At 55.8% G+C, this 21,871-nt stretch overlaps 1 protein-coding gene across 2 annotated transcripts; it reads left to right on the forward strand.

Moving 5' to 3' along the window:
• The first annotated feature begins 1,994 nt into the window (after positions 1-1,994).
• P2RY13 (purinergic receptor P2Y13) lies at positions 1,995-3,995 on the forward strand. Of its 2 annotated transcripts, none has more exons than XM_033068769.1 (2): positions 1,995-2,079; positions 2,828-3,995. In XM_033068769.1, exon 2 carries the CDS (start codon positions 2,841-2,843, stop codon positions 3,870-3,872), a length of 1,032 nt encoding a protein of 343 aa, XP_032924660.1. In that variant the 5' UTR covers positions 1,995-2,079; positions 2,828-2,840; the 3' UTR covers positions 3,873-3,995. The 2 variants fall into 2 exon arrangements, with proteins under 2 accessions (XP_032924660.1, XP_032924661.1); XM_033068770.1 differs by having other exon boundaries at positions 2,036-2,069.
• Positions 3,996-21,871: the final 17,876 nt, after the last annotated feature.

The raw sequence follows: 21,871 nt of genomic DNA on the forward strand, positions 1-21,871 counted from the left end.
TCCCAGAGAACATTGTATTAGAAAACAAACAAACACTTATCTACACCATCCTGAGATCTTGGGGAAAGACAGGCTCATGGTGACTCCTTTACTGATGACCAAGGACAGCTTTTTGCACTGTACAAAATAATCACTTCCCTTTCTGGAAAACTTGAAAAAAAAAAACAGGGAAGTATTTTCAAGGACATGACATTTTGAGGTATCACAGCAATTGCACATGGAATAATTTGTGGGCTGTTGGAATGAGCTGTGGTTCATTTTTCAGCACTGCACACAGAGGGTGTCCCCAGCACACAGGGGCTCATCCTGCCAAAGCCATGGCCTGAGCACCCCTCCCTGCCTGCCAGGGCACTTCTGAAACCCAATTTCCTAACTCGTTAAAGGCAGCTCATTTGTTACTCACTGGTTGCTCACTGGTTGCTCACTCTGCCACACTCAGCCATGGGGTTTGTCCATCTCTGATCACTCCCTGGGATGAATTCACCGGCCACAAACTGTTTGGTGCCTGCTCCAGCTGATCCCATCAGTGCTGGGCTCCACCAGGATTTCCCTGGGAACAGAGTCGAGCCCCCACAGCCCCCAGGCAGGGTCAGCTCCAGGCAGGGTCAGCTCCCGGGAATGCCCAGGGAGGGAAGGGACAAATGCCCCAATCCTACCCAGTGCTCATCACTTTTTGCACCTCCACATGGAGAGAGGGTGGCATCAGGCAGGAGCTGCTTTCCCTGGCCAGGGGAGCTGTGCAGGGAGCAGCCAGCCCTGTCCCCGAGCACCACTCTGGGGTGTGCAGAGGAACCTGCAGAGGAACCTGCAGAGGAGCAGCCCCGGAGCTCAGCCTGGGACAAAGGCACTGCCTGGGACACCAGGGCGGTGCAATGGCTGTGACAGCCCCACCTGGTCACCATGGGTGAGCAGAAGGCAGGCTGGGCAGGAGGGACAGTCACTCTGGTGACAGCGCTGAGCTGACCTCAGCCCAGCCACACTCGAGGCTGTTTGCTCTCAGCAGCCACTAAACACTGACAGCAGCACCTGCACCTACCAAAACATCCCAGGCACTGATGCACAAACTCCCTGAGCACCTCACGGGGCAATCCACACCGGGAAAGGGCTTGAACAGGAGCCACTGTCACAGGGTAGCGAGCCCTGAGCACATCCAGGCAGCAAAAACTCACACAAACAGCAGTGCTCACAGAAATGCAACCAGCTCCAGTGCAGCACCCAACAAACAGCTGTGCTCACAGAGAAATGCACACAGCTCCAGTGTTATACCAAATAAATAGCTGTGCTCACAGAAATGCACCCAGCTCCAGTGCTGTACCCAACAAACAGCAGTGCTCACACAGAAATGCACCCAGCTCCAGTGTTACACCAACAAACAGCTGTGCTCACAGAAATGCACCCAGCTCCAGTGCTCTACCCAACAAACACATCAGCAATCCACAGCTTCCCCCACAGCTCCTGCCAGGAGCTGAACAGGGCTGCAAGCAGCACAGTGCATCCCTGGTGCATGGGCAAACCCCAGGAATCCGTTCTGGAGAGGCAGAGCTCAGACTCCTGTGTGAGTAACACCAGTGCAGGAGAGGGGGCAGCCCCTGAGCACCCACTGTGGGGTCTGAGCACACTCGTGGGGCATTGGCAATGCCTGGTGCCATCCAGAATTCCATCCAGAACGTGGAATTCACACACAGACAACAACTGGGACCTGCCCTGGAGCGCTCTCCTGGAATGCTGTCAGGAAACAACACTCTGTGTTCATTCATCCTGCCAGCCCAGGGGCAGCAGGTCTGTCCCACACTCACACAAACCCAGAAATGTCTCTTGAGAGACAGGGTCACGTTTTCTTTCCAGTTTAGGAGAAATGGGGTGCTTTCTCATGCAGAACAAAGGGAAGAGACAAATGCGATTGCAAACATGACTAAGTCAGGCGACGTGAAAATGAGGAAGGAAACCACACACCAACAGAAAAAGTCTCATCTTTCTACACATTTCCCCACTCTTAGCACTCTGCTGAAGGCTCCACTGGCAGAGGAGCAGCGGATGAGACAGGGACAGCACAGAGGCCTCTGCTGCAGGTTTGTGCAGGTACCTGCCCTGTGGGAGTGTTGGGGGTGGGATGGGATGGGATGGGATGGGATGGGATACGGGGATGGGATACAGGGATGGGATACAGGGATGGGATACAGGGATGGGATACAGGGATGGGATACAGGGATGGGATGGGATGGGATGGGATGGGATGGGATACAGGGATGGGATGGGATACAGGGATGGGATGGGATGGGATGGGATGGGATGGGATACAGGGATGGGATACAGGGATGGGATACAGGGATGGGATACAGGGATGGGATGGGATGCTGGAGCAGCTGGAGCAGTTGGAGCAGCTGGAGCAGCTGGAGCTCAGGGCTGGGAGCCACCTGTGTGCATCTGACCTTGGAAATGCTGTCTGAAGCTGTGCTGAGAAAGGAACACACTGGGTGCTTGGAAAGAATTACCAGAAGTCACTTACCCAGAAGGGGCTGGCTTTAGGGCTCTAACACTTCTATTCAATGCTAAAATACATTTCCATGGAAAGGCCAACCAGTCTGCTCTTATACCCTGCTATGACATTACCTGGGCCTCCAAAATAAGTGAGAACCTTTTTAACTGTCCAGTGCACGTTAGCTTATAAACAATTGAAATTTCAGCAGAGATTTGGATTTTCCATGAACCAGAAGGGAAATTGGCTGTTCTGTTTCACGTGCTCAGGCTCTGTGTTTATCCCTGTCACTGTGAGGACCGTGCCATACTACATCAGGTTGTGCTGTGTGTTCTCTCCCTCCTTCCCAAGGCTGTTCCCAGCGATGGGAGACTCTGCAAACACCAGCACAGCTGGTAACAGCAGCGGAGCCCCCTCCCCAGCACCGTGCCCCCGTGACACCACCCTCACCCAGCTGCTCTTCCCCGTGCTCTACACCCTCATCTTCCTCCTGGGACTCGTGCTCAACAGCCTGGCTTGCTGGGCTTTCTTCCACATCCCTAGCACATCGACTTTCATTGTCTACTTGAAAAATATCTTGGTTTCTGACTTTATAATGACGCTGATGCTGCCCCTGAAGATCCTGACGGACTCTGGGCTGGCCCCGTGGCAGCTCAAGGCGTTTGTGTGTCGCTTCTCAGCCGTGCTGTTCTACGACACCATGTACATCAGCATCGTGCTGCTGGGGCTCATCGCTTTCGACAGATTCCTCAAGATCGTGAGACCTTTTGGGAAGTTCTGGGTGCAGAATCTGACCTCAGCAAAGATCCTGGCCAGTCTGGTGTGGCTGTTCTTCCTGGCTCTCTCCGTGCCCAACATGGTCCTGTCCAGCAAGGCGGCGACCCCGCAGTCGGTGAGGAAGTGTGCCTCCCTCAAGAGCTACCTGGGCCTCAAATGGCACGAGGCTGTCAACTACATCTGCCAGCTCGTCTTCTGGACCGTCCTCATCCTCATGCTGCTGTTCTACGTCATCATTGCCAAAAAGGTGTACGAGTCTTACATGAAAACACAGAAGAAAGACAACAGAAGCGAAAAACGGATCAAGGGGAAAGTGTTCATCATTTTCACCGTGTTCTTCTTGTGCTTTGCCCCCTTCCACTTCAGCAGGGTGCCCTACACTCTGAGCCAGACCAGTGGCCACATGAGCTGCCGCCTGCAGAACCAGCTCTTCGTGGCCAAGGAGAGCACGCTGTGGCTGGCAGCCACCAACGTCTGCATGGACCCCCTGATCTACCTGCTGCTGTGCAGGCCCTTCGTGGAGAAGGTGCTGTGCAGGAGGGTGCAGGCTCTGCAGAGAGCAGCCCAGGGCAGCCCCAACACCGAGCTGGACACGCGGGTGTCTCCCACCGAGTCCTGACTCTGCAGCTGCACGCTCTGCACGTTCATAGAGAACTGGAAAATGGTTTGGTTTACTCCTGCTGAACAACACAAAAAGGTGTTACCAAGTGATTTTAACAGTCAATAAATGCAGCAAAAAGGATTTTCTATGTACACTCACTGCATAATGGGAGAAAGGCTCTTGCTCAAGCTAAGACAATGCCCAGGTTGATTTTATCTGCTTTAAACTAAAACAGCTCACTAGCTAACACCCGAGCAGCTCACTGACCCTGCCTGCTCTGAAGGGCAGTTCTGCTTTATTTGGGAGTAAACCCCAGAGCCGTTCACAGTTTGTCAGTAATTCCTGCCCTGAGTGTCAGAGCAGGGAGGAGCAGGGACAGAGGGAAGGACAGAGGGAAGGACACCATCCCCTCCCATCCCTGCTCGCCTCTCTCACACCTGTAACTCCCTCCCTGCCACCCTCACTGCTCCCCAGCCTCCCCCTCTGCTCCTGGGGCAGGACAGTGCTGGAACACCCCATTCCCCCAGGACCTGCTCCTGGTAGGGCTGCACCCCACAAAGGGACCCCAGAGCCCTGGGGCTCAGCCCACCCCACACCCAGCAGGGACCCACACCCAGAGAGGTTCCCCTTCACCCTTCCCAGCCCCAGGAGCAGCAGAGGGGAGCAGGGGACACTGCTGAGCCTCCCCACCCACAGAGCCCTGCCCTGGCTGTCCCACAGGAACCACTCCAATCCAAAATTTTGGAATTTGTGTCACTATGTCAAGGCAGCACTGTCCCTCATCCCCAACCATCCCTTCTCCAGCTTCACACCCTCTCACACAAGCCAGACACTTCGATCACCACTTGACTGCTATTTTTAGGAATTCACTGTTTACAGCAGCCTAATCCAACCCAGCAGGTTGCTCCCTGCAGCTTGAATTTTTCAAAGCTGTTTTGTATTGCTGTGCATTAATTACAGCTGCCCCTGGGGTTCCCAGCTTCTGCCACACAGGGAGATGCATGTCTTACTTGGCAGCTTCTACCCACTACATCCTCTTCACCAGGAATGTTTCACCCCTGCCACAGCTCTGACACCCTCCCTAACTGGAAACTGATCTCCAATCAGCTCTCAATTGGTTCTGAATTTCCCTGATAATAAATCAGTGTTGCCTCAGCCACTACCTCTCAGATTAAACGCTGTTGCACTAAAGGCTCTCCCCACACACAAACACTGTTAACAGGATTAGCTCTGCTCCTTCAGGAAAAGTAAATACAATAAATTCTTGGCTGCTGAAATAGAGCTTTAGTGACAGCCTAGAGGAACACGCAGGAAGTGCTCCTCTCAACCTGCTGGCACAGTGGGACAATTAACAGGGGGCCTGAGCTAAACACTGCCAGAAGAGGGTCTGTGACCAGCTGTGACCTTCCCCAAGCACTGAAACCCCTGAAACCTCCCAAAGCTGGCAGGTGAGGCAGGAATCAGGAGCAAACCCCACCCCAGTGCCCTGCTCCCTCTGATCACACAGCTCAGCCACACGGGCACCAAGCCCTGCTGCACCCACTGAGGCAGGAGAACACAAGGAGATGCTGAAGGGCAGACATTTGTTTGATTTTCTGATTTCTGCTTGTATCCAGGCTCGTCCAACGCTGAGCACACACACAGTGCTGACAGCCTGGGTGCCAGGGCGGGTGTGGCCACAAAATGGGATGAGCTGGTCCTTAAATAAACGGTGTGCCAAAGGTTTCTGAGGAGTCTTAATCATCTGTTTTTCAGCTGTTGCTTCTTAGGCAGGTAAAAGGGAGCCAAAGCCACCAAACTGTGTGGCAAAGGAGGGAAGGTGACAGCAAGGACACAAGACCTGCTTGATCCACTTGGGGGAAAAAGTCCCTGAATTCCAGCACTTGGGATTTTGCACATTTTTTTCTACAAAGTTTTAGATCACTGCCTCCAGATGGAGTAAAAATCACAACAGTTGGAATGCCTGGAAGTTTAGGTCTCTGTTTTATGGGCTCAAAGAAACACCCCAGCAGTATGTGGCTGTTGTGATCAAACAGAGCCGTGTTTGCAGAGCAGATCTGCCCTGGCAGCAGCCCAGAGCTGGGGCAGGGAGCACAGCACCTGCCACGGAGATTCCTTCCTTCCTTCCTTCCTTCCTGCATTCCTTCAGTGCACCCAAGGGATTTGTGAATTCAGAGTTTACCAGCATACTCCACACTGCAGTCACGTTTTTCCAGACCTGGTTTGTCCCCCAGCCCACCTGGAGGGGCTGGTGCTGCCTGAGCAGAGCCAGGCTGTGGCTGACCCTGGGCAGGACAGCACAGGAGCTCATCCCACCTGCCCTGTGCCCATCCCACCCTGGGCAGGACAGCACCAGGAGCTCATCCCACCTGCCCTGTGCCCATCCCACCCTGGGCAGGACAGCACCAGGAGCTCATCCCACCTGCCCTGTGCCCATCCCACCCTGGGCAGGACAGCACCAGGAGCTCATCCCACCTGCCCTGTGCCCATCCCATGGGCAGGACAGCTCCAGGAGCTCATCCCACCTGCCCTGTGCCCATCCCACCCTGGGCAGGACAGCTCCAGGAGCTCATCCCACCTTCCTGTGCCCATCCCACCCTGGGCAGGACAGCACCAGGAGCTCATCCCACCTGCCCTGTGCCCATCCCACCCTGGGCAGGACAGCTCCAGGAGCTCATCCCACCTTCCTGTGCCCATCCCACCCTGGGCAGGACAGCACCAGGAGCTCATCCCACCTGCCCTGTGCCCATCCCATGGGCAGGACAGCTCCAGGAGCTCATCCCACCTGCCCTGTGCCCATCCCATGGGCAGGACAGCTCCAGGAGCTCATCCCACCTGCCCTGTGCCCATCCCATGGGCAGGACAGCTCCAGGAGCTCATCCCACCTGCCCTGTGCCCATCCCATGGGCAGGACAGCTCCAGGAGCTCATCCCACCTGCCCTGTGCCCATCCCATGGGCAGGACAGCTCCAGGAGCTCATCCCACCTGCCCTGTGCCCATCCCATGGGCAGGACAGCTCCAGGAGCTCATCCCACCTGCCCTGTGCCCATCCCACCCTGGGCAGGACAGCTCCAGGAGCTCATCCCACCTGCCCTGTGCCCATCCCACCCTGGGCAGGACAGCGCCAGGAGCTCATCCCACCTGCCCTGTGCCCATCCCATGGGCAGGACAGCTCCAGGAGCTCATCCCACCTGCCCTGTGCCCATCCCATGGGCAGGACAGCACCAGGAGCTCATCCCACCTTCCTGTGCCCATCCCACCCTGGGCAGGACAGCGCCAGGAGCTCATCCCACCTGCCCTGTGTCCATCCCACCCTGGGCAGGACAGCACCAGGAGCTCATCCCACCTTCCTGTGCCCATCCCACCCTGGGCAGGACAGCTCCAGGAGCTCATCCCACCTGCCCTGTGCCCATCCGATGGGCAGGACAGCTCCAGGAGCTCATCCCACCTTCCTGTGCCCATCCCACCCTTGGCAGGACAGCACCAGGAGCTCATCCCACCTGCCCTGTGCCCATCCCATGGACAGCAGCTGGGCTCTCCTTCCCACACACAAATGCTCCCCTGCATGGCTTGTCCTCACCACCCAGACACTGAAAACTGGCACGAGGCTTTGAACCCTTGTCAGAAATGATCTTTCCCAGCTCACACAGACAGTGCTGACACCTGTCCTGAGCCCCTCTGGGGCCCTGGAAAGGGAACCACAGGGCACTCAGCAGGTGAGTTTGGTAGGAAATCACTCATTCTGTTCATGGAGGCTTATACAAATTGTTCATTTTACTTGTGTTTCAGAAAAAGGAAGTATTTTATACCTTCACCTCAGACATACACCCTCCAGTCTCTGGCCTGCCTCTCCCCAGAGGGACACCTGGCAATTCCTGAGTGCCCAGAGACAAACTGCTCTTCAGAGACATCCTGACCCACACATCCCCCCATCCAGGCTCCCAGAAAACTCCCATAGCCCACAGCAGTGCTTCAATTAATTAGAAATGCAAAGCACAGATTTGCATCCTGAGCAGGAGCTGGGCAGACCAGCCAAGCAGCCAGGGTCTGACCCACATGATGGCACATGCACAGAGCCAGCAGGGCACTCCAGGGCAGGACTGAGGGCACCAGGACAGGCCTGAGCCCACAGACAGGATCAGCCAACCCTGCAGGTTCCAGGGAATGCAGGTACCCAGGGACAGGGATAGCAGCACACAGGGAGGAACCTGAGCACAGGGAGAAAAATAAATGAGTTTTTAAAGCCACTTCTTAATTAGGTACTTTAGTCCTTCCTCCCCTGTTAGTGACAGGCATCACACAGCGATTGGAGCAACCAGGAAAGGGGAAATGTCAGCTCTGCCAGGACTCTTCCCTGACAGGAGCAGCTCCACCTTCCCATCTGCAGCTGGAGCACTGCAGAATCCTCCCCATGGGGAAATGCCAGCTCTGCCAGGACTCTTCCCTGACAGGAGCAGCTCCACCTTCCCATCTGCAGCTGGAGCACTGCAGAATCCTCCCCGTGCTGCAAGCTCTGATCTTGCTGACACTTTTCTGCTTAAAAAACATGAGCAGCCAGTCCTGTGCATTACCCAGGTGATGAATCTGCTTTAACACAACCTTGCAGTTCCCATTGCTAAATATGGCAGTGAAGGCGTTTCAGAGTGAAGCAACCCAGTAATTGTTGTAATAACGTTGTCGGGCTCTTATGAAACCTGAGAGCTGCTCTCTAATCATCAGGACACAAGAAGGGACATCCAGCCTGTAAATAATGTGAACAATGGTGAAGTTACAGGTTACCTTCAGCTCTTCTTTACATCAGACCTTCTCATTTCTGTGCAGTTTTTACGACGAGCTGCCCACGTTGCAGCGTTTCGTGTGTCAGCTCGTCCTGACCTGCTCCAGCAGGGAGCAGCCAGCAGCACGTCTGCACTGGAGCCTGCTCAGGTGCCCTGGGCTCTGACCCACCACGGCTCAGGCACCAAGAGACAGAGTTTGTAGAGAAAAGTTAACATGCCTTTGCACCATATTCAAAAACGAAACAAACTAAAACCCCATTCTGTGCAGATTTTTTTTTTAATTTTGGTGTGTAAACTCTAGGAGCAGAGTGCCAACCCCTAAACACTTGGGTCTCTGTAAGCAATTAAATTACATTCTTTGAACGTTTCAGTTTTCACTTTGAATTTCTTCTCTCCTTCCCCACTGCACGTCCTGCTGCTCTGGTTCTCAGAGCCCAGCCTGGGGCACCACAGCAACAGCAGTGGGGAAAAGCAGCAGCACAAAGGTAGGCAGCACGGGCTGCTGTGCCAGGCCTGGACTGCAGGAGAGGCTGCACTCCCTGAGTCCAGCTGTGCCTGAGTCCAGCTGTGCCCCTGGGATCCAGCTGTGTCCAAGTTCAGTTGTGCCCCTGAATCCAGCTGTGTCCATGGAATCCAGCTGTGTCCAAGTTCAGCTGTGCCCCTGAATCCAGATGTGCCCCTGGGATCCAGCTGTGCCCCTGGGATCCAGCTGTGCCTGAGCCCAGCTCTGCCCTGAGCCCAGCTCTGTCCCTGAGCCCAGCTCTGTCCCTGAGCCCAGCTCTGCCCTGAATCCAGCTCTGTCCTGAGCCCAGCTGTGCCCTGAGCCCAGCTCTGCCCTGAGCCCAGCTCTGCCCTGAATCCAGCTCTGCCCTGAGCCCAGCTCTGCCCTGAGCCCAGCTCTGCCCTGAATCCAGCTCTGTCCTGAGCCCAGCTCTGTCCCTGAGCCCAGCTCTGCCCCTGAATCCAGCTGTGCCCTGAGCCCAGCTCTGCCCTGAGCCCAGCTCTGCCCTGAGCCCAGCTCTGTCCCTGAGCCCAGCTCTGCCCCGAGCCCAGCTCTGCCCTGATCCCAGCTCTGTCCCTGAGCCCAGCTCTGCCCTGAGCCCAGCTGTGCCCTGAGCTGGGATGCAGGAGCTGGTCTCCTCACAGCCCTGGCTCTGGAGCTCAGCGCCTCGTGCAGGGCACAGAGCGTGCAGGGGACTGATCCAGGAGTGAACAAACCCCTCCACACCCTCTGAGCTTTGTTCCCTGTCTCAGCAGGAGTTTGGCAGCGCTGGAGCACGGGGACAGGTGACACAAGGTGCAGGCTGGCACACACCGTCCTGCACTGTCACGTGCAAGGCAAAGGCTGCACCGAGCCCCTCTCCCCATCCTCAGGGTGTGCCATGTCCCTGCAGCAGGGACCATCCCCTGCTGCCAGGGTATCCTGGGATGAGTTTGGCAGCCTGTGGTAATAAAGCCAAAAACACAACAGAGTGGATCTGTGCTCCTGCAGCTTCATCTGCATGGGTTTGCTTTGCCTTGCAAAAGCTGGGCTTCAAAGCTGTGCCAGCAGCCTCCTGTGATCAGGGACTGTGCCTCATTCGAGGCAGAGGTCCCGGGGCAAGAGGAAACGTTGCAGTCTGCCCATGAGCAGAAATGTGGGATTTGGCCCAGGGTTCCTGGCCAGAGGCCAGCAGGAGCTGCTCAGCCCTGCAGGGGCTCCTGCCCTGGCCTGGCCCTGCAGGGCTCCTGGGCACAGGGGTGTCCAGTCTCAGCTGGGGCACCTGGGGCTCAGTCCCTCACACAGCTGAGAAAACTAATTTCAAATGTCTATGGAAAAGTCCAGGCAGAACAGACAGAAAATGGCCTTGGTAGCCACTGCTCTCAGAGCACTGCAATTATTTTTTCTTTTCTCCTGAATTTTTAATGAGAGAGATGGGAATTTGTTTTCCTTTAAAGGCAGAAGATATGGAAAATTACCCACTTCATCCTCCACTGAGAGGAAGCAGAACTTTGTCCCAGTAGAACAGTCCCAATATAATATGTCCCAATTTCATCCCATGATTATTTCAGTGCTCCAAAGGCACTAAATCGTCTGTAAACATATGCAAATAGGTTTCTATTTAGAAAACCGAATAGACTGTAAACATCTGTACAGGCAGGAGCACCGAGGGCAGGCTGGGAGAGGCAGTGGGCTCAGCCAGTCCTGAGGAGCACCATGGCAGGAACACGCTCAGGTCATTTCAGCCGACTCTGAGTGACACATCTGGAGCTCTACTTTCATCCTACACGGCATTTAGAAGGAAGGATCTGTCCACAGCACGACACTAAAGACAATCTAAACACAATCAAATTAATAATTGACGAGATACTCTTGATTGGCAGATATTTCCATCTGCCCAGCACCAGGTTTTCCAGGCGCGCATTGGATGCACACTCACCCTGCAGGCTCTGCAGGCAGCACCCAGCACCCTGCAGGCTGTGCAGGGAGCAGAGCTGCTCCCAGGCTGATCCACCTCCAGGTGAATCACTGTCTGCTCTCCGGAGCCAGGAAGTGAGCGGGAGCTCCCCTGCCTGCCATGTGAGTCATTCCCAGCAATGAGAAAGCCAGTTGCTCCAGTTGCTCCTGGCCAGGGGAATTTTGACTCTCTGATCGGGTATCACCAAAAAAAAGCCATTGGAAGCCCCAAATCCTTGCTGCCAGCCATGGCTGGGTGGGCTGCCCGGCCCCAGGAACTGCTCTGCTGCCTGCTGTAGCTCCAGGATTGTTCTGCAGGAGCCCGAGGCTCGCTCGGGATGCGGCTCCGAGACAGGCGGGAGGCGGCGATGCTGACAGGTAAGTGAGCTCTGACCATCCCACGAGCTGTCCAGGGAATCTGCTAGCATTCTCTTTCCCTTGGGTGACAAAACAGGAGTTAGATATGGCTTGGAACCATAAACGGAACGTTGGGTCGATTCAAAGCGTGAAAAGTTCCCAAAAGAGCTTGTCTTTACCAACCTTTTACTCACTCGTACATCGTGCTCATGGTGGCAGAAAAAAATCAGTTTCTACTAATCATTCCTACTAATCATTCCTACTAAACGTTCCTTCTAAGGTCCAGCTCAAAGTGCAGGTGGGTCCATGGTTTCAGTAACTCGCTTCCTGACAGAGCTTAACTCACAGAAAGTACAATTCAGTAACTCCAAGGTCTGAATTTGCCTTTAAAGGGTTTGTGCTATATTCCCTTTCACCTCTTTCAGTACAGAAAGGCAAACTTGAGCTCTCTTTGCTACATGAAGAGAATAAAGGTTCTCTTCCCTCGTACTTCGTTCAAGTCATGTTAAAACTTGTCAGGTTCACTGGAAAAACCACATAGCTCTGAATGAGCAGCCTAGATCTGATGAGTCTCACAGCTTGGGAAATATCTGAGGTGCTTGCAAAAACCTCTGTCTTTGAGAGAGATTTCAAATTGAAAAAGTTGTTCTTGGTTAGGGAGCACTGGGAGCATCAGGAGGATTCGAGGGTTTGTTTAAAAATTCGTTGTTTGTGCACTGTAGGGCCTGCAGCCACTCTCCTGTGTGCTCCATCTGCAAACTGGCAGCATTTCACACTTCTTTCCATCTTTTTAAAGAATTCTGGAGCCCTCTTTAGAAAGGGAAACCAGGAAACTCAGACAGCCTCTGGCTGGAGTTCTGATTCACTCGCGGCACTGGCCCTGAGCATGGAGCCACCAGCCCGTTCCTGGTCAGGAGAAGCTTCCCCTGCGCTGGTCCTGGGGGTGGGCAGCAGCCCTGGGGCTCCTGAGAGCCTCTCCTGCCTCCCCAGGGCATGGGAGGAGGGATGGACAGCCCTGACAGAGCAACAGCACGGGGGCGAGGGCTGCGAGGGGATCCCGCACACAAACCGAGGGTCTGCAGGGGTGGCACAGAAAAACAGCACATTTTCAGCAGCAGCAGCAGCAGCTCCTTCCTCCCCAGCTCGCAGGGCTCCAGCTCAGCCCCGTGTCTCACCAGGACACCCTGTGTCCTGGCAGGCTGAGGAGCCCTGCGGGGCAGGGAGGGAGCAGGGGTGGGGAGCAGGGGCCAGCTCACCCAGCACCTGCAGCCAGAGCCTGTGCTGGGCTGGCACACACCGTGCCAGGGCTGCAGAGCCTGTGCTGGGCTGGCACACACCGTGCCAGGGCTGCAGAGCCTGTGCTGGGCTGGCACACACCGTGCCAGGGCTGCAGAGCCTGTCCTGGGCTAGCACACACCGTGCCAGGGCTGCAGAGCCCGTCCTGGGCTGGCACACACCGTGCCAGGGCTGCAGAGCCCATCTGGGCTGGCACACACCGTGCCAGGGCTGCAGAGCCCATCTGGGCTGGCACACACCGTGCCAGGGCTGCAGAGCCCATCAGGGCTGGCACACACCGTGCCAGGGCTGCAGAGCCTGTGCTGGGCTGGCACACACCGTGCCAGGGCTGCAGAGCCTGTCCTGGGCTGGCACACACCGTGCCAGGGCTGCAGAGCCCATCTGGGCTGGCACACACCGTGCCAGGGCTGCAGAGCCCGTCCTGGGCTGGCACACACCGTGCCAGGGCTGCAGAGCCCCTCCTGGGCTGGCACACACCATGTCAGGGCTGCAGAGCCCATCAGGGCTGGCACACACCGTGCCAGGGCTGCAGAGCCCATCAGGGCTGGCACACACCGTGCCAGGGCTGCAGAGCCTGTGCTGGGCTGGCACACACCGTGCCAGGGCTGCAGAGCCCGTCCTGGGCTGGCACACACCGTGCCAGGGCTGCAGAGCCCCTCCTGGGCTGGCACACACCATGGCAGGGCTGCAGAGCCCATCAGGGCTGGCACACACCGTGCCAGGGCTGCAGAGCCCATCAGGGCTGGCACACACCGTGCCAGGGCTGCAGAGCCTGTGCTGGGCTGGCACACACCGTGCCAGGGCTGCAGAGCCTGTCCTGGGCTGGCACACACCGTGCCAGGGCTGCAGAGCCTGTGCTGGGCTGGCACACACCGTGCCAGGGCTGCAGAGCCCATCTGGGCTGGCACACACCGTGCCAGGGCTGCAGAGCCTGTGCTGGGCTGGCACACACCGTGCCAGGGCTGCAGAGCCTGTGCTGGGCTGGCACACACCGTGCCAGGGCTGCAGAGCCTGTGCTGGGCTGGCACACACCGTGCCAGGGCTGCAGAGCCTGTCCTGGGCTGGCACACACCGTGCCAGGGCTGCAGAGCACATCTGGGCTGGCACACACCGTGCCAGGGCTGCAGAGCCTGTCCTGGGCTGGCACACACCGTGCCAGGGCTGCAGAGCACATCTGGGCTGGCAGTGCTGCCCCACAGGTCCTGGGAGGTCCAGGGTAACCAGGACACGAGCACCAGGCACCATCCAGGCTGCTCCATGCCAAAGCAGCTCTGCAGAGGCCACAGCTCCTTCCCACTCCCCTGGGCACAGAGTGATGGGACAGGCCAGGAACCAGGGACAGGGAATGCTCCTTCTCCTTTTATGACCAGTCCCTTGCTCGCCTTCACAAAGCAAAGCTCAAAAAGAGCCTCCTCTTTGAACCAAGGAGCACCAGAAGAAGCCAGGCAAAGCCCCTGTGCAGCTCTGAACTCACTCAAGCTGTGCAGTGCTCATCTCAGCTCTGAACTCCAGTGTGCAGGGCTCATCACAGCTCTGAACCCGAGTGTGCAGTGCTTATCTCAGCTCTGAACTCCAGTGTGCAGTGCTTAGCTCTGAACTCCAGTGTGCAGTGCTTATCTCAGCTCTGATCTCAGGTGTGCAGTGCTCATCTCAGCTCTGAACCCGAGTGTGCAGTGCTTATCTCAGCTCTGATCTCAGGTGTGCAGTGCTTATCTCAGCTCTGATCTCAGGTGTGCAGTGCTTATCTCAGCTCTGATCTCAGGTGTGCAGTGCTCATCTCAGCTCTGAACTCCAGTGTGCAGTGCTTATCTCAGCTCTGATCTCAGGTGTGCAGTGCTCATCTCAGCTCTGAACTCCAGTGTGCAGTGCTTATCTCAGCTCTGATCTCAGGTGTGCAGGGCTCATCACAGCTCTGATCTTGAGTGTGCAGTGTTTATCACAGCTCTGAACTCCAGTGCACAGTGCTCATCTCAGCTCTGAACTCAGGTGTGCAGTCCTTATCTCAGCTCTGAAATGGAGCTGTGCAGTGCTTATCTCAGCTCTGAACTCAGGTGTGCAGGGCTCATCACAGCTCTGATCTTGAGTGTGCAGTGTTTATCACAGCTCTGAACTCCAGTGTACAGTGCTTATCTCAGCTCTGATCTCAGGTGTGCAGTGCTCATCTCAGCTCTGAACTCCAGTGTGCAGTGCTTATCTCAGCTCTGAACTCAGGTGTGCAGTGCTCATCACAGCTCTGAACTCCAGTGTGCAGCGCTCATCACAGCTCTGAACTCCAGTGTGCAGTGCTCATCTCAGCTCTGAACTCGAGTGTGCAGTGCTCATCACAGCTCTGAACTCGAGCTCTGCAGTGCTCATCACAGGTGGAGCTCAGTGGAAATGCCCCTGACGCTCCGTGAGCTCCAGAGCCTCTGCAGAGCCCCGGCTGCAGCACACACCAGCCCCAGGGCGGCCAGGAAAACCCTGGGGGAAGCAGGCAAGAGTCATTCCTACATCTCAGCAGTCTAAATCCCTTCCAATATAAAAAATTACCATAACATCTTGAATAAATGAAAACATCGCACTGTCGATTATGTGAAGTTGTGTCTCTACTTCTGACCAACAACAAACCCCACAGGAGGCGCTGCCACTGCTCCTGGCTCTGCCTCAAGAAAATGTCAGTGACAAAGGGACAGCTGATGCTGGGCAGCACAAACTGGGCTTCAATCAGCAACCTGTCCACCCCCAGAGGGGCAGGGAACTCTCTGGGCGTTACACCAGGCTGGACTTCTCCCTAAAATCTCACTAAAAGTCCTTTTCCTTCATCTTTCCAGCAGTGGTGCTGCTGCAAGCAGCAAACAGAGCAGTGTGCAGCAGCAGGATGCGCTGGAGCAGAGGAGCCAGCTGACACAGGCACACGAGCATTTATTGCTGCTTCTGTGATGTGAATTAGGATTACAAAAAAGTCAATAGGAATTGCTCCAGCACAAAGAAAAGTGCCTGGAAATTAGACTGGAATTGCTGAAAGACTTAAGTGGTACTGGCTACATGCACGTACCAATAATTATTTTGATTTCCCAATATATTTTCTCACAGTGGCCCCTGAGGGATGTGATGGAGGCACAACAGACACAGGTCCAGCAGTTGAAGGTGCAGTGCTAGGAATTACAGAGCTGCATTTCTGTGTTTGAGCCCCAGACATCTGGATTCTTTCTAAAGCGTCATTTTGAAATTTTCACTTAACGTTTTTCACTGCACAGTACAAATGATCAAACCCACAAGCTGATCTGGTCAGTAAAAAGCTGTGACTCAAACCTGGCCACCCCAGCCTGGCCTTGGCTGGTGGCTGCAGAGTGTGGGAGCCACAACCCCCCCAGTGCCACCAGGGACGTGGCAGGGGCACAGGACACACCTGCACAGGGGCACAGGACACACCTGCACAGGGGCACAGGACACTCCTGCTCACCTGCACAGGGGCACAGGACACACCTGCTCACCTGCACAGGGCTGCACCCTGCCTGCTGTGCCCTCGGTACCCCAGGAAATCCTCCCTGCAGCTCCCACTGCCAGCAGTGTGTGCTACCAAACCAACAGCAGCATCCCCAAGAGAGGAGCAAAGCAAACATTCCAGAGCTCCTTTCCTCCTCACTAATTAGAGGCTGCCTTTCTGAGAAAACATTCATTATCCCAGCTCTGAAAAACACTCTGTTGAGCTCGCTAGTTTTTTTAATCCCCCCAAAAAAGCAGCCAGCAATTCCAGCCCAGCTTCTCCTGCTGCCCAGCTGATCCCAGCTCTGGTGGCAGCAGTCTCAGCTTCTCATGCAAAATCCACTGCAGTGTTCAGGAGCTGTGGAGCTGCTCCTTGCACTCCAACACCAGATATTCAGAGGGGCAGAGGGTGCTGGCCCCTCTGAGCCCAGCACACCTGGCCAGAGCCACAGGCAGCACTGAACTCCTGCCTCTGGCACGGACAGAGCCTGTGCTGCTCATTGCTGCAGCAAAGCAGCTCCTGCAGCATCACCTGGGAGCTACGGTGCCTGTGAGAGGGAAAGGGAATTCATGCAGCTTTAGGTTCTGCAAATAACCTTAAAAACAGCCTTACTACAACAATTCACAACAGTCACCAGATCTTGCAAACTCTGCACAGAAAATCCAGTCCAAAGTAGGTAATATAATCTGTGAACTTTTAGCAAGGAGCAGTCCAAAAGACAGAAAAAGAAAGAACTTGATAGCTTGGGCATCATCTCATGTCACCTGTGTCACACAGGGGACCATTACAGTTCATAATAACCCACTTGAAATGAGAAATAAATTAATGGTTACGTTTCAACAGAATATTCCAAAAGTGGCTTTGAGGAATTTGTCTGGCACGGGGTACTGACCCAGGCTGGCACAGGGCACTGAGAGCTGCACAGGGCACTGACCCGGGCTGGCACAGGGCACTGACCCAGACTGGCACGGGGCACTGAGAGCTGGCACAGGGCACTGACCCGGGCTGGCACAGGCACTGACCCAGACTGGCACAGGCACTAACCCAGACTGGCACAGGGCACTGACCCAGACTGGCACAGGGCACTGACCCGGGCTGGCACAGGGCACTGACCCAGGCTGGCACAGGACACTGACCCGGGCTGGCACGGGGCACTGACCCGGGCTGGCACGGGGCACTGACCCGGGCTGGCACAGGGCACTGACCCGGGCTGGCACAGGGCACTGACCCGGACTGGCACAGGCACTGACCCAGGCTGGCACAGGGCACTGACCCGGACTGGCACAGGGCACTGAGAGCTGGCACAGGGCACTGACCCAGACTGGCACAGGCACTGACCCAGACTGGCACAGGCACTAACCCAGACTGGCACAGGGCACTGACCCAGACTGGCACAGGGCACTGACCCGGGCTGGCACAGGGCACTGACCCAGGCTGGCACAGGACACTGACCCGGGCTGGCACGGGGCACTGACCCGGGCTGGCACGGGGCACTGACCCGGGCTGGCACAGGGCACTGACCCGGGCTGGCACAGGGCACTGACCCAGACTGGCACAGGGCACTGACCCAGACTGGCACAGGCACTGACCCGGGCTGGCACAGGGCACTGACCCGGGCTGGCACAGGGCACTGAGAGCTGGCACAGGCACTGGGCACTGCCGTCCTGTCTGTCCTGGGCACCTGGGCAGGGCAGGGCCAGGATCCTGGGGAGGGCAGAGGGAATCCAGCAGCAGGGCAGCTGCTGCAGGGCAGGATGCTGCTCTGGGACATGTGAGAGGAGAGCTGGGCTGGGAATGAGGGGAAGTTCAAGGAGGAACCTGAGAACACAGAGGGCGTTTTGTGCCAGATGCTGCAGCTTTCTGAGCAGAGGCAGGTTCCTATTTCTGGCTGGGACTAAGCAGACAGGCGCCAGGAGCCAGGGCTGGGGACAGCGAGACCCCAGCCCTTCCTTGCAGGCTCCCTGCAGCGTGGCTGGCTGGGCAGGACAGCTCCTGGCACCCAGAACCATCCCGGGGCATCTCCTGGCACCCAGAACCAGCCCAGGGCAGCTCCTGGCACCCAGAACCAGCCCAGGGCAGCTCCTGGCACCCAGAACCAGCCCAGGACAGCTCCTGGCACCCAGAACCAGCCCAGGACAGCTCCTGGCACCCAGAACCAGCCCAGGGCAGCTCCTGGCACCCAGAACCAGCCCAGGACAGCTCCTGGCACCCAGCACCATCCCAGGGCAGCTCCTGGCACACAGAACCAGCCCAGGGCAGCTCCTGGCACCCAGCACCAGCCCAGGGCAGCTCCTGGCACACAGAACCAGCCCAGGGCAGCTCCTGGCACCCAGCACCAGCCCAGGGCAGCGGGCACAGGCTGCTCTGCCCTCTCCCAGCTGAAGGAAGGGCCCTGTGCTGTGTCTCTGGCTCTGACCCCCATGCTCAGCACGGGGCACTCGGGGCCCCAGCACTGCCCAGAGTGACCCCAGGGGCTCCCAGCCCAGCCCAGCCCAGCCCAGCCCAGGCAGGGCCAGCACAGGATGCTACAGGAACACCAGAACCATTAGACACAAAGCACAAGGAGCAACTCAGTGATGCAGGCAGCAATTCAAACAGGAATTTCAGGTTGTTCCACTGTGCATTACCAGCACATCAACATATTCCTCCACCAAAAGGGAGATGGACCATTTTTGAGAGAAGCCTCCAAGGAAGGGAAAGGTGGCAGTGCCCTGGCTGCTGGGGACGGGCTTGTGGTGAGCAAGAGACAACAGACAAATAAAGAGATGAGGCAGGGAAAACCAGAACGTCCAGGCTGGCTCAGGGGACAGCAGCAGGCTCAGGGGACAGGGGATAGGTGTGGGGTGACACAGGCTCTTACCCTGCTCCAGTGCTTTTTCCCCTAAATCTTTACTAACAACTCTGATTTGGTTCTGAAAAGAGCAGAATTGCAGCCAGCCTAGAGCAGGTTTAATATATGTCTGTTTAATATATGTGACATGTCTACTGCTGCATTAACCCTGTCATTTACCAACCTCATGGTGATGAATGCAGAGGCACTGGCAGGGCAGACATCAACAACTTATGGGCTCAAACAAAAAACATTACTTAAGACTCTGCAGCCCCATGGCCTAGAATAGCTGGTCTAGGCCACAAAGAGAGTTTTCCAATTCTAAAAAGTTTTAAACAAAATGAAAACATGTTAGATTTGAGGTTGTACAATGTCTTTAAACAGGAAGGCAATTTCAAGCCTCAGTCACTAGAACAGCTCTGCAGTGGCTCCCTGTGCACCTGACACTGAACGCTGCCGTGCCTCCTGTTATTTCATTTCTTCTCTGAGGTTGCATCAGTCATGCACACAGACCAGTCTGTCCACATCAGCAGCAAGAGATTATCTCATCAACCACGGACAAAGTACAGAAGCTACAAGAAGTAAAATGAATGCTGCTTCACAAAGCTGCCTGGATAAAGGAGCAGCTCCTAGTGCATCTTCAAAGCCTTCCAAGCAGAATACATTTGTACAGCAGACTGAGACAGTGGCCTAGGATGGAACTTGGGAGGAAAGTGTCCAGAGAAATGGACAAGGAGAGGAAAGCCAGCCCTGCTGAGCACGAAAATGCTGTATTCAGACAAGTAAAAAATCCACAACTGGAGTACACAGTCAGTGAGCATTTACAAAATACCCTAAAATACTCTCAAAAGAGAACACAGTCCTCATCTCCTGTTGCAATCAAACACATGAAAAAGACTGAATCCTCCATACAATGAATTAGCTCCTACTCCAGGAGTCTGCAATACAGCAAGTTTTGTCAGAAAGGATGGAGCTGGGTACAGACACCCAGCTCTACCCCTGACCACCCTCCCCAGCATGCAAACAATGACACCACGCTGCTCTCAGTGCTCTGCCCAGCACAGCCCCCCAGCCTGACAGATTTCAGTGGGAAACTCTGGAAACACCTTTGGAGCCTGAGCAGGACCATGGCTGTGCATCCCACCACAGCAGCACTGCCCTGCAGCTCTGCACAGACCTGTTGGTGAAGCCTTCAGAGCTCTGAGCCCCAGCAGCAGCAGCAGGGAGAGCCTTTGGTGTGCAGGGAGGGCGAGCACTCAGGTGCTGCCTCTCCTCCCCCTGCAGACCCTGAGCCTCTGCTGAGCTCAGGTGTGCTGGCAGGGCACCCAGCCCGGAGCTCAGCTGGCACAGGTTACACTGGTGAAGAATTTGCTGCTTTCTTTTTGCAATCCACAGTTTGTTGGGACCATTTTGGGACATATTTTAACACTAAAACCATCGGGAACGAGAGGACACAGAGCTATCCATGCCAAGGCTCAGTCCTGGCAGGCCTGCACAGCAGCACACAGCTCCCAGGGGGATCCCCAGTGCCTGGGTGTCCTGACAGAGGGGACACACCTTCACTGACCAGGGGACACACCTTCGCTGACCAGGGGACACGTGTGGCAGGGCTGCACCCTGGGCAGAACTGAGCAGGGCTGTGTGGGGGCAGCACGGAATGGTTCTGCAGGAGCTGGGGCACTGCAGTGTGACAGCAGCACTGCAATTCACCCCACACAGATCCAGGGACACTGCAGCATCCCCAGGGACACTGCAGTGTGACACCACCACTGCAATTCACCCCACACAGATCCAGGGACACTGCAGCATCCCCAGGGACACTGCAGTGTGACATCAGCACTGTGCAATTCACCTCACACAGATCCAGGGACACTGCAGCATCCCCAGGGACACTGCAGTGTGACATCAGCACTGTGCAATTCACCTCACACAGATCCAGGGACACTGCAGCATCCCCAGGGACACTGCAGTGTGACATCAGCACTGTGCAATTCACCTCACACAGATCCAGGGACACTGCAGTGTGACACCAGTGCTGTGCAGTCACTGCACAGCTCCATCCCAGCCCCAGGGATCCTGCAGCATCCCCAGGGACACTGCAGTGTGACACCAGCACTGCAATTCACCCCACACAGATCCAGAGATCTTGCAGTGTGACACCAGCACTGTACAGTCACTGCACAGCTCCATCCCAGCCCCAGGGACTCTGCAGCATCCCCAGGGACTCAGGAGCCCCCTCCTGCTCTGCTCGAGTCCCAGGCAGCACATCCAACCCCTCACTGACTTCTCTGAGGCTGGAGCAGAGCTCTTGCCTGAAGAGCCTGAGAACAAGGAGCCTTCCAGGGGCCAGCAATTGTGCAGACTTAAAAGCAACTCAGGAAAATATGGAAATAAGCACCTTATTTACATAAGGAGTTAGATATGCATCTTTTCATAAAGTCACGGACTCTTTTGATCTGTGTGCCTCCTGAGCAGAAAAGGGAGCTGCAAATCCTCAACGGCAGCAAAACATGATGGGTTACTGCTGCTCAGACCCACAGGAAACAAAACACCTACAGCACCCTCGGCAGCCTGTCAGAGCAAACAGTGCCAGCCAAGACCAGACTGATAAAAAGGTTAAAAAATCCAAATTAAAGGTTTTTCTGGTGGTTTCACACACCATTACTTGCTTTGCTGCCATCTAGTGCCGCACAACAAGGCTCCTACAAGAACCCTAAAGGGTTCTGATCTGCAAAGGGCTGCAGGAATTCCATCCTCTCCTCATTCCCACCAGAGCAGTCATGACTGGTGCACTTGGTGAGATCTGAACCATTTTGCCAGTTTTCCTATCACAACTTGTGAGCAAAAAATTAA

Source organism: Catharus ustulatus, chromosome 10 (genome assembly GCF_009819885.2).
Source record: "Catharus ustulatus isolate bCatUst1 chromosome 10, bCatUst1.pri.v2, whole genome shotgun sequence".
Taxonomy (NCBI): domain Eukaryota; kingdom Metazoa; phylum Chordata; class Aves; order Passeriformes; family Turdidae; genus Catharus; species Catharus ustulatus.

Excerpts from the sequence above, each read along its gene's own strand:
- P2RY13 (XM_033068769.1), top strand. The coding sequence starts at position 2,841 with ATGGGAGACTCTGCAAACACCAGCACAGCTGGTAACAGCAGCGGAGCC.